General features: G+C 40.3%; 1 protein-coding gene across 2 annotated transcripts; it reads right to left on the bottom strand.

The window, feature by feature from the left end:
• Positions 1-4,428: 4,428 nt before the first annotated feature.
• Positions 4,429-12,832, bottom strand: mon1bb (MON1 secretory trafficking family member Bb). 2 transcript variants are annotated; one of them, XM_050039232.1, is made up of 6 exons: positions 12,686-12,832; positions 12,014-12,108; positions 11,329-11,874; positions 10,136-10,928; positions 9,313-9,460; positions 4,429-7,328 (listed from the first exon to the last, which is right to left on the bottom strand). In XM_050039232.1, exons 2-6 carry the CDS (start codon positions 12,090-12,092, stop codon positions 7,101-7,103), a joined length of 1,794 nt encoding a protein of 597 aa, XP_049895189.1. In that variant the 5' UTR covers positions 12,093-12,108; positions 12,686-12,832; the 3' UTR covers positions 4,429-7,100. The 2 variants fall into 2 exon arrangements, with proteins under 2 accessions (XP_049895189.1, XP_049895188.1); XM_050039231.1 differs by having other exon boundaries at positions 4,431-7,328; positions 11,329-11,925.
• Between the last annotated feature and the right edge of the window lie 67 nt (positions 12,833-12,899).

The following is a 12,899-nucleotide window of genomic DNA, read 5'->3' on the forward strand; positions in this document are numbered from 1 at the left end:
TTTAGTCCAGCTATGACGTGTTGTCGGTGGGACTTTAGAGGTCTTTACTTATTTTTCCATATTGTGAAACTGTATTATGATACTAGAATGTTGGAGTACCCGGTGCAGCTACTTGCTTGGTGAGATGTGAAGCCACTACAGAGATGAAGCTGATTATTTTGTGGTTCTGACAAACGTCTACTGCGATCACTCACTGAATATCTTGCAATTTGTTTGCAAATCTGGCTGAAATGACTTGAAAAGCACAATCGGTCTGTTTAAAAAAGGAAAAAAAAAGCAGAACTTGTAGGATTGGTGACTCCTGGAGCCATATATGTGGCAAAAACTTTATGTGTGTGTGTGTACAGTATATACATATATGAATACAACCTCAGTGTAGTAAAGGTGCATGTGTATAGTTTTGTAAATATGTAAATGTATGTTTATATTGGCTTACATGAAGTAATTTAAGGAATGCAAAAATCAAATTTAGATTTTAATTTATAATTTGTGGCAGTCGAGAGTGTTATTTAAAAAGTAAACTATTGAAAAGATTTATGTATGATGCTAAGTAGCTCTTTGTAATAGTGATGGTATTCACAAACATGTCAGAATATATTCTCTAGAAGTGAGGTGGCACAAGACCTGAGCTCTGTAGGCGGCAGCAACCGCCCTCGTCTACAAGAGTTGTTTGGTTTGGGTTTTTTTTTCCTCTTGGGTGGCACAGGAGATTTTTGATCTTGTCATTTGAATTGTACTGCAAGATCTATAATCTGCCTTTGACAATATTTTCTCACAGGAATAAATGCTGTTTGAAACAACTGCACGTGTACGTCGTCTGTTAAACACGTTTAACCTGCTCAGCTTAATATGTTGTATCATCTGAGTTCCTCCTTACTGTCAGGGTGTCATTTGAAGACAGGATCTTAGTTGAAGAAGAGAAAATGAAGGTTTAAAATGAAAGTGGCTTCCTCAGTGTCCCACATCAGGGGCAGGCTCTCCACATTTCTAGGAAAAGGAGAGGTAATCTGCAAAGTTAAAGGTCCAGTGTGTAGGGTCTAGGGGGATATAATAAGTATATTTTCTTCAGTTTATAATCACCTGAAAATAACGATTGTGTTTACATTACCTCAGAATGAACAGTTAATATCTACATAGCGAGCGGGTTCTCATGTATGGAGATCACCATGTTGTGCTGTCATGTTTCTACAGTAGCCAAGAATGGACCAGCCAAACACTGGCTCTAGATAGGGCCATTAGCGTTTTTGTGTCAGCCACTATAGTTAGCAGCCCCTCCGCCACAAGCAACCTCAAAGACACACTCATTTGTAAAGTGAAACTGCTTTACTCATTGTTTTTTACAGTTATAAATTATCGGGTCCATTTATTTTGGAGAGGGGGAGACATCTGCAAATATTTCGGCTCACTGTAAAAACCTGAATAGTTGGATCAGAGATAAGGTGAGCACACGTTGAGCTATCAGAGAAAAAAGGTGAGCACACAGCAGCTGCTCGGCCAGCCCGGTGTCTGTGACACACCAAACAGCGTTGGAGAAGCACTGTTTGTAATGTGAAATGGCTTTATTCTTTGGTTATAATCACATGGGGTCTCGTTTAGAAACATGTACGCACAAAACAAGGCCTGAAATAGGTGCACGCCACTTCCCATGTATAAATTGTGATCTATAAAAGCAGACTTGATGGGAGAAACTTTGACACATGCTTATGAACATTATGGAGACAGGAAACTGGCAGCACAGATGGTGAGGTAGAAGCCTGATTATAGAAATTGTTGAATATTTATGGGTGCATGCCATTTCTGGCTTTTGTTCGTACATACATTTATAGTATGGATCCTACGCATTGTTTTATAAATGAGATCCCTGGTCCGTTTGTTTTGGAGACCTCTGGACAATTCAGCTCCCAGTAAAAACTCCTAAACAATGAACACTGAAAGAATTCTAACCAGGAGAAGTTTTAGCTGGGTACAGTCTGCAATATGTGTTTCTAGATGCCTTAAAATCTTACACAATGGTCCTTTAATATTGCAAGCTCCAAAAAGTGTAATGATGCAACCAGGGTACAAAATTAGCACCATCCACTAGCTGAATGCTGGTAAAATATGCATGGGGCTGGTAAATTTGCTTCACTCACCAGCCAAAAAACAATAACAATCTATTGACGGGCTGGGAAAATTTAAACATTAACTAGACATTTGGCAGGTGGACAGAAAAGTTTTGTTTTGCACCCTGGATGCAACATTTCCTGCCAAGTCTTCATGAGCTTCACCTGACGAAGACCTTGAAGAGGTTCAAGGTCAAGTTTTTGTATGCTGCCTTAGCTTACAGCTGCAATGAAGGTGACTTATCACTCAACAGAAAGTTAATTGGCAACTATTCTGATAACTGACTAATTATTTTAGGAATTTTTCCAGCAACAAAAATTTGCTGGTCTCGTGCTTCTGAAAGGGAACCACCTAAATTAAGAGTTCCAATATGTTATTTCCACGGCCGAGTAAAATTCAATAAGTATTTGTGACCATGAGCTATTCTCTATCAAAGCCAGATACCTGAGTAGTGAGTCTCAATCTGTGATGTCATTAAGTTTAAAGTCTAGAGCTGCTCCATAGACAATGAATGGGAGACTGATTTTGTGGATCCAAGGGAATGTTTGTTTTCTTTTTTATACCCAAATGAGCTTTATTCTATTGTGGCGTTCTCGATTCTAAAACAGAAATTGTCCCCATATACTCAGAACGTTCACCTGGGTGCTCTCACTGTCATCTATAACATCTTTTCTGATTCATTGTCTACGGATCAGCTTTAAATCTGATGACATCACAGATTTGAGTTTTAGCACCCTAGTTTTCGGATTTAAGAGAAAGAGTTGTTCGTGTTTACTGATATTTTGCCACTCTAGTACTTACACTTCCTCTTAGACCAGAGGAATAATGTGTGAATTTTGACAATAGGCAAAGTTCCCCTTTAAAGTGGTTGTCTCAGTGCCCCACATCAGGGGCTGCTTCCTCCACATGTCTGGGGAAAGGAGAGATAATCTGAATATTGCTCCAAAAAATGTAATGATGCAACATTTTGTATTATGTGTTATTTGGGCATTAGTTGCTGTTATGGATATGTACCAATACTCCTGCCAGTGCTATATTACCAACACCAGTTTAGTTATAGCATGATATATGATAGCAAACTGGCATTAGCTGTCATTAGCTAGCGTTAGCTGTAGCTAACACCGGTCACTCAACAAGACACCTGCCCAGTTCGCCACTGGTTCTCTTCGCACCACAACTTAATTTCCCTGCGATGGCTGTTATTTTTTATTACTCTTAGGTGCTCCAGGTCTCGTGGACACAGCCGGTTCATAATTGTACGGCTGTGGTCCATCATATGCATATGAATACACAATATTAGCCTCTTCTGTGTCAAAACTTTTGATCCTTATTTGCCATTGTTACATTTGGCTGCTCTTCTTGTAGTTACGTCACATCCTGTTGGACTTTTCTTGAAGAGGAAGTAAAGGATTAAATATTTTTATGTATATTTCTTTTGAAATCTAGTGTCCACTTCAATTTCCTCCATACTGAGTCACTGGGGGCTCTAACCTGCAAGCTGCTCTTTAAAGTCTTCACTTGACAAAAAGATCGAAATGAAGTTCAAGGTTATCATGCTGCTTTGGTCTAGAGCTGCAACAAACAGTCAATTTATCCATTAGTCCATCAACAGAAAATTAACTGGCAGCTCTTTTGACAATTGAAAAATCTATTTAGTACATTTTTGAGCAAAAAAGCAAAGCATTTGCTGGTTTCATGCTTCTTAAATGGGAGAATTTTGTTTTACTTTGTCATGCATAATAATAAACTGAATAGCTTTGGATTTTTGGACTTGGTCGGCTAATACACAGTGTACCATTTAAGGACGTCACCCTGGTCTGTGGGAAAATCCACAGGGCATGTTTCACTATTTTCTGACATTTTATTGACAAAACGATTCGTCAAGAAAATAATGAACAGATTAGTTGATAATGAAAATTATCATTAGTTGCATTCCTGCTTTAGTCCTGCACCTGTACCCAACTGGGTCGGACGTGCACGCTGCTTCATTCACACTTCGTCACATAATGTACGTCAGAGGTGCTTGAATCATTTCAATGGTATCAAACGTGGCCAAGAGAAACGTCGCTTCAAGTTCTTATTAGATCCTGAATGTGTTGGGAGTTGCAGTGAGGGAGTTACTGAAATAATAAAACATATTTACCAAGTGTCCACAGTGTATTAGTCACACTTCACAGCGCGTACTCTAAACATGATTATTTTTAATATTGTCTCAGTTTAACACCAGTGTTTACACTTCTGATGAGTGTTTAAAAGGGAATTACTTGGTAATAAAAAAAACTGAGTAACTGCCCAAACACTTCTTAAACACAGGCTGAGGTGGGAGCAGCCTTCAGGTCACATCAAACCACTGAAGTTGTGCACAGCAGATTGACGCTCATCAAAGACATTGTGACAGTGACAGTATTGAATGTTGGTAATGCTTCATTTCACTTAATATAATAAATATTTACTTGGGTTTTTTTAAAGGAGTTCTGCCATAATTATTATACTGTAATTCCTTGAAAGAAACCTGAGTAAACATTCATTAATAATTTACTATTGGACACTTTATTATTATATTTGTTGAACTGAACGCTTGTCTGTAGACCAATAACCCTAATAATTGCATGTCTGGCTCACCTGCTATGCACTGACCAGAAGACTCAAAGTTACACAAGCAATTAACTGAAAGTCTACCCAGTGTTTTTCCTATAATTCAAATTAAATAGCCTAAGAAACTAAATATTATAGAAATACCTGACCCGCAAAATCAAGTGTTGTTTACTGTGATGTTAATTTGTCATTTTGTCCAGTAAGAAATAAATAAAGCTTGCACACAACATCTGTATTTATGCCTCCCATCTGACACCCTCTCACATCTAAAGACAACATCAGTTTTACAGTCACATACTTTAAGATTTTGCAAAGACTGGGGATCTTGCAGGCTTATTCTGTGCAAGATTACAACTAGATTCCTTTAGAGATTATTCCCATGCTGCTCCGGGTGAAAAATCTTACGGTTACCAAGGTTAATGGTGCAAGACCTGAGACGCTTTCCACCTGGTCCCACACTATTACTTATAACCATAAGCTGCTCTAACATTCAGCTCTCACTGTAATTGTTACACTTGAAAAAAAGCAACATAAACAAGAAAGAAAAAGGGAGGAGGAATAAATAAAACTGTCTGTTGCTCTTTGGTTTGCTTTTTGACCTGCTGGATTGCTCAATATGTGTTTATTCAACATCACTGTTTTTATTCTTTATTATTATTGTCATCAATACTACGTTTCTTTTTTAATATTATTTTATATATTTTTTTTTATTTTAAATAACAATAACTTTACTTAACACCCCCCTTATGTGATTAATTAATAAAAATGAAATAAAACTAATAAATTGAAATACATTTTGATTAATTTAAATAAAAAAAATTAACAAAAAAATTAAGAAAGAAAAATAATGTGCTGAAATCCCTTTAAGAAATATGACATATTAACAATACCTTACATGCCTGCAAAAACACATAACTTTAGGAACACAAGCTAAAAGACGTCATATTTCAACAGTATTACTGTCAATTCAGCATTAGTATAATCCATAAAGATAAACTGTATTTGTGTACAAACTTTTTGGATTTTGTCACCTCAACTCGCTGCCAGCCTCCATTTGGTAGCTGTGCTATTTTAGTGGGAGGAAACCGTGGGAATGTGGCGATGACTGTATATAAAGACGGTAAGACGACTGAAGACAGCCTGGACTGAGTTTTACGATCACCTTCCATCAAACAATCAAGATCACAGGAGTCTGCACTAACTGAGGCAACACTCTCATGATTTTATTCCGACATTGGGAATTCGTCTGCAACATTGAAACTGCTTGAAAAGTCGTTCGTCTTAAGGCCGACATTAATGAGGACAAGAGTAGCTTTGTGCAACCTGGGATTTATTCCATAATACTATAGACATACTCTTAAGACTTGAATTGACAGGAAACTCCTCAAAGGACACAAGGATGAGGCTACTGTTTATAGACCATCTTTACAAAACTATTATCCAAAAAAGATAAGTCGCCTGAAGTCACTACATCAAGTGTCGACTGACTAGAAGTATCTGCAGAAAAACGTGTGAGCTCAGTGGCATCTTCTTAGCTTAACTGGATGACAATGAAAACACTAACAATGACAATGTCGATCATGTAGAGTGATCAGGTGTAACAGGCTGGGATTTCCTACTCTGTTTTCTGCACATATTGTAACATGAATGAAACCTGATCATTTATATTTGAATACAAACATCAGTGGGATGTGAAATAACACCATGTTTTTCAAGTTCAATCACAGGGACGGGCAGCCAAAGTCATAGAGGGCAGGTTGTCTGTTCACAGCCCTGTATGACGCATGGTGGCCCATCCCTGCTCTGGCAGTTCCAGTTGTTGTTATTCCAGTTTATGTCGCCCCAAAAACACAATACACCTTCATTCCTTGCATAACCTGTTTTGTAACATCAGGATGTTTTTGTTTGATGACAGAAATCTATATCTAAGAACTAGTCTGAGAAAGGTAGTTTAAGTTGGTTGAACTCCTCATCTTCACTTACTGCCGTGAATAGTTACAGCGTATGAATGAGCTGTCGTCTGTGTGATACATTCACTGTCCGTGAGGGAATTTCCTCTCTTGCTGCAGTAATAAAACAATATAAAAACATTTAAATATCATTGCAATTATTTTCTACCACAGTTTCAATTTAAAACGTACTAATGCTGTTTTGCCCTGACTGTCTCTGATCGAAAGCACTGATGCAACGACATGCTTTCTTGTTAAGGTAAAGAAATAATACTTGTCCGAAAGAGTTCATTCCTTCTTAAATAGTGTAAAACTTTTGTAGTGTTTGATTCCAGTAGTCAGTGTCTGTCGAGTCCAACAAGTGTCAAAAGAAGGTTCAAAAATGTCTCGGAACCAGTGTACAAACTATTGTTGAATGAGGCGGAGTGACTATTGTAGCACTAAGGGAGAGTCCTATAGAAGAGATAAGAAGCCGTTATCTGTGGAGTCTTGCTGGTCAGATTTGCCACCTCGAGAGCTCTTGCTGGGATTTGGGGTGGTTGAATACTTTGGGGGATATCTGATGAAGAGACGGTCCTCCTCCTTTTTAATCCACCTTAGGAGCTTAGTGATAGCAGTAATAGCGCAGGCCTTTGTCACCAGAGGACTGAAGCAGGTGTACAGCTCAAACTTACTGGTGACCTACAACAGAGAAGAAAACTGACATTTTAGGTGGGTTTTTCTCAGGAAACTGAAACAATGGCTGTGTTCAAAATCACATACTTACATACAATTCATACTATTCATGCTAAGTATGGTATCTCTGGTGTAAAATTGAGTATGTAGTGCGTTCCGGCTGCATACTAAATTACCGAGATATTCCAAGTATCGCACGAAAATGCATTGCAGCTATTTGAACTGTCGAATGGCGGAGTACGAGGCAGACAGCTATAATAATTAACTGTTGGATAAAATAATTAGGAATGATACCTTTAAGGTATCTTAAGACAAACAAAAACTGGGATTTGCTCCTGGACTGCCCCCGTCGTCTCAGCAAACTTTCTGTTACTGCCATCTTTAGAGCAGCTCCCCTCCCAACGAATGGTCGATTCAACATCTGCCCGCTTAGCACAAGCTAACACAGCAGCAGCGGCTAACATCTAAACCCGAGCTGTTTAACGGTCCCAACAAACGGGGCTCCACTATGTTGTTAAACCCATTAAGAACCATAATGAATCATTAGCCGTGCGGTGCTAATAGTTAGCTCTGTCACTGTGTGCATGCAGCTGGGCGGACTCTCACAACTGTCCTCGGCATGGAGCTCACACTTTTTAAAATGATATCCAACCCTAGTGATGTTAAGGTACATTTAAGAAGAAAAGTGTGGGAGGTCACATATACAGCATGTGCTGTAAAACCTATTTAACAGTAAAATATTTGATCATCTTAATTCACCTTGAAATAATACTGGATATCATTGAAAATATACTATGCAGGATTTTCCTAACTCATACAAAAGTAACCCCTCTTAATCATCACTTATGACTCATTAGAAGTATGTGACGGTATATTTATTTACAGAGACTCTACCCTCTGCTTGTATTTTCTTATTTTCCTCTTATTTTGCTGGGTTCGGGTTGATCCTAGGAACGGTACACAAGTGAGGTCGGGACTTTATAAAAGATAGCGACCATTGTGCCAGACTGTAAGCAGCACACATCCAAGAGAAAGCTATGCAAATTGAGGACACGGTGCCAAAAAAAAGGAAGCAAATCCAGCCAGGCACAAAACACCAAGCAGAGTGCATCTGGCGCTGGCTCTCCCTTTCACTGACCATACTGTTTACACACACTGACTGACGATACCTGCCTAATATTTATTTAAATTGGGTGGAGAAGTAATGCTGACTTATATTTCTGATTAACAATTTTCATTCAACTGGAGCATGGACAGGTAACTTCGTTATTGATACAGTCATGTGAGGCAAAGATTATGTGTTGCTTGATTATACTTCAGTGTGGGCAGCCTGCTGATAATGGAATACCTGATTGTTAATTCAGTAGGCTGTTTGCAGTACATACTGATACAGTATGTAGTTGGCAGTATGTTAGTAAGTGGTATTGAACACAATAGTTTGACACTTTAGGAGATACTTCTTTTCACTGTCTTGCTGAGAGTTAGATGAGAGCAACAATACTCTCATATCTGTTTATTAAATACATAGCAACAGCCAGCAGCCGTCTGACTTAGCTTAGCATGAAAACTGGAAACAGGGGGAAAGCTAGCACCTCTAACACTCACTCATTAACAGGTTATGTGTATACTTTGAGAAGAAACAGTCTGGCACGTAACCCCCCTAGTAAAACCACAACTTCTTGTTTTTACACTTTGTACAAGTTAAACCTTGGGGCACAGCCAGTCCAGCTGTTTCTTCTTGTTTCCAGTCTTCATGCTAAGCTAACTGTCTCCTAGCTACAGCTTCATATTAAACAGACAAACAAAAGTGTGACATTGATCTTCTTCTCATCTCAGAAAGCAAACAACTGTAATCCCAAAATGTTTCCTTAAATAACCCTCAAACACGTTCAGACACCGTCGTGTCAAAGAGAAGTGAATGCATGCAAAACAGTATTCAGAGGTTGTAGATAGTAACAGTGATAATGTATTCGTAAACGCAGCCACATACCCAGGCTAGCAGAGTTTCCCTCTCAGCGACGTGGTAGATGAGCTTGAGGGGTCGTGAGGTGCTGTGGATGCGGCTGTGCATATAACGATAAAGGTCCAGCAGTCTCATTTTCTCCTCCTCGCTGCTGTACGGTGCCTCCATCTCTGGGCTACAGCAACAAATCATAGAGTAAAGGTTACAGACAGAAAAGGCATAAAAAGTTGGGGCTATGATGCTGAGTTTTTCAGTCATCAAACTACTGATTTTGATGCCAATGAGACAAAGTTTCACAGCCTAACTAAAAAATAATAAGTATTTCTGCTCTTTGTAACATTCTTTGTAACAACAGTACCATGTGAATCAAAATATCGTCATATTATTATTTTATAAAGTGTGGAGCTGTAATTATTTGTATGATTTCACTTTCGTTTTCAAGGTCTGGATTGGCTGCTGGCTCACGTAATAAGACACCTAATGCTTTCAGTTCAGCTTGTTAACAGATAGGCAGGATTAGAGGAGGACAATTTGCATTTCTTGCAATTTTTATGTCTCTGTGCCCTTGTAAGTGGAAGCTCCTTTAAAAAAAAAACACCTCATATTCTGAAGTACCCAATATAAAACTGGACGCTTTCATTTGTAAACAAAAAACACACTCGACTGCATTTTTTCTTTGAGGAAATTGTTTTTCATACTTCCTCTTACTGTCTTAAGTCATATTTTCTTGAGACAAAGAAAATGTTATATCATAGACACATTCATAAAAATATATTTCTTAACAATAAGGCACCAGTTTAGGCTCATATGTCACTCATGTAGTTGCATAGATAATGAGATACACACACACCTGGTGAACTGAGTGAGCTGGCGGTAGTTGTCTGGCACATCAAAGGGCTTGTACATGAAGTGTCTGAGGTCTGAGACGCCCACCTGGCTCACGCTGTACGACTGGACTTTGGCAATGAGGCTCAGGGAGTTCTGAGCCGTCATGGCCTCCTCTATCTTCCTCTTGCACTCAGCTACAGCGTAGAAAGCCTCCTTGTCTGTCGAGAGCAGCAGCAAGCAAACAGTGCATTCTGGAGGGTCCAGGTAAGAAATGTATGCATAAAAGTAACAGTCAGGATTAAAGAGTGGGAGACAGATGGGAGTCCAGATCTCCCCAGCCTGAAAGGCAGAGGAGGCTCCGATGAGGTTGAGCAGGAGGTGGACGTCAGCGGGCTCCAGCCTGGTGTCCTCGATGACTGTCTTTTCTTGGACGATGGTGAGTAGCTGGTTATTGGCAATGAGGATGGAGAAAACCAGATTGGGGGTGATCGCTTTCTGCAGGATCTGGCTGAGAGAGTCCCTGAGAGAAGAAGCTAGGGGCAGGCAGTGCACTGCTGCTAGCAGAAAGCTGGGGTCAGAGTCCACCAGGTTGAGAAGACCGTCCAGGATCTTCTCGGAGCCTGCCAGGAGCCTCCTCAGGTCGTAGTTTTTCTTGTGTTCGAAGATGCGGGATATGCTGGCCTGGGTGAGCATGCTGATGATCTGATAGTACACATAGAGGAGCTCTCCACGCAGCTGCTGCTCAGACTGACGGCTGCTGGAGACACACACCAGCACGAGGGGCCCTTTCTGTAAGAACACCACGGTGTGCCCCTCTAGAGGAAGGAAGACATCAGCAAATATTAAAGATAATACTGGAATCAACAGTCACCGTCTTTTAACAATGCCCCCAATGAAATCTGCACTCAAAAATAATTGACATGTTTTGGACTTGAATTGAGTGTAAATGTATCAGGCCTTTCCAAAATAATGTTGCACTTCAAATAAATACAAAGGGTGCATTAACCTCTCCTTGCTCATCGCATTTCTCAATGGTGCAGTTTTGTCAATTGGTACTAAATAACTTCCTGTCTATAGCCGCTACAGCCACATTTACTGGCCGCTCCTACCCACAATGCTCTGTGAAATGTGTGCACTTGCTCTTATTATGTAAATAGAAGTTTATATTTACAACAATGTTACAAAAGCTAAGCGAAAAAACACTAATGCTCTCACCTGAATAGACCGAGCGGATGATATTATCTCCACTTTGAACAAAGGACACCAGCGCCATCATGACTCCCATTGTGGATGAAAGAGCCTCTTCACTTCCGTATCGGGAATAGATGGGTTTGCCTGCTTCGCTCAGCACAAAAACATGCTTCCTGTGCTGCCGCCAGCTGTCAGTTGTCACATCCTCGTCACGATGAGACATAAAAGCTGGAGTTTCCTGGGTGCCTGCCTCCAACAAGGGAGATGACCTTCCCTTCACACCTATACCTTGCTCCTCCAGCTTGGCCTTGGCCAGCATTGTAACGACAAACTCCCCAGAGTCGCTGCGGTCATTGTCAGTGGCAGCATCCTCTGTCTCTGTGTCAGACGGCTGCGCAGACGCATTGTTCTGACACTCAGAGTTTTCTGTCGCCTCAGTCTCTAGCTTTGTTACCTGGTTTGAATCGGGCTCTGCATCCTGACTCTTCTCCTCGGCTACAGCATCAGACGGGAGTGAATCTGCAGGCTCCTCTTTGCTGACAGTGGCGCTGTGGTTTCTCTCCACAGGATCTGGGAACATGTGATTCCCCAAGAGGGAGAGAGAAGTTGCCAACGTGTCAGCTAAAATGAAAACAACAATTCAATTAGGAAATGAATGATAAAAATTGATATATGTGAGCAATTCAAAATGGAGGATTAAATCATGTACCAGGTGGATTGCTCTCACAGGATGGTTCACAAATCTTCACTCCCTGTGCCTCTCCTTCTTGATGATTGTCTCTCTCCATGATACCATCCCAGTCACTGGAGATTAAAAAGAAAGCCAAACAATAAACAGCTTATAACTGATGATTATCAGTGGTTATAGCTCAACCTAGTATCTCAATCTCTTATGAATAGGAGCACTCATACTGGACCAGTGGTCAGGTCACATGATTACAGAGGAGAACTGGTTACAGAGAATCACAACTCCAAGATACCAAACAGACTCTGGAATTTAACACTGATTACAACTTGAGCAGCCTGGCTAATGTTAAACTATAGATAAACGGCGGTCAAAGAGATGAAAGTAACTGGTATGTGACCGCCACAACTGAGGAACTAACGTTTGTTAAATAACAGCTTAACTTACTTCTGAAGCCATTCTTAGCTTGTCTGCGAACGTGCTCACTGTCAATATGGCTTACTTTTTAATTCTGATAAATATCTGACTGTGAATTCCGATACAACTGAGTAGTAAATGCTGGCTGTACTTACATGGCTAATGCTAGCAAGCGGCACACACACAGAGATCAATTTCATGGCCTTGGCTTAACAGTGAGCATGCAAGCAATCGTGTTCAACTAAAAATAGACAGATAGGGATAAAGAATTAAACTTACGATTTTGTACCGCCGAAACGTTGGGTTGAATATCTAGTTCGCTACATCAACTTTCATCAGCAGCCCGGCTGCAAACAAGCTGTCAAGAATGAGAAGCAGAAAACAAATTTTCCTCTTACGACAGCAGACATCCGGAATCTCTGATGACAAGCTAAACTGACCAATCAGGCTGCTCGGTGGCGACGGCTAGCCCCGCCTCCCTCAGGGACGCACT

The sequence above is a fragment of the Epinephelus moara genome, chromosome 24 (assembly GCF_006386435.1).
Source record: "Epinephelus moara isolate mb chromosome 24, YSFRI_EMoa_1.0, whole genome shotgun sequence".
NCBI lineage: Eukaryota > Metazoa > Chordata > Actinopteri > Perciformes > Serranidae > Epinephelus > Epinephelus moara.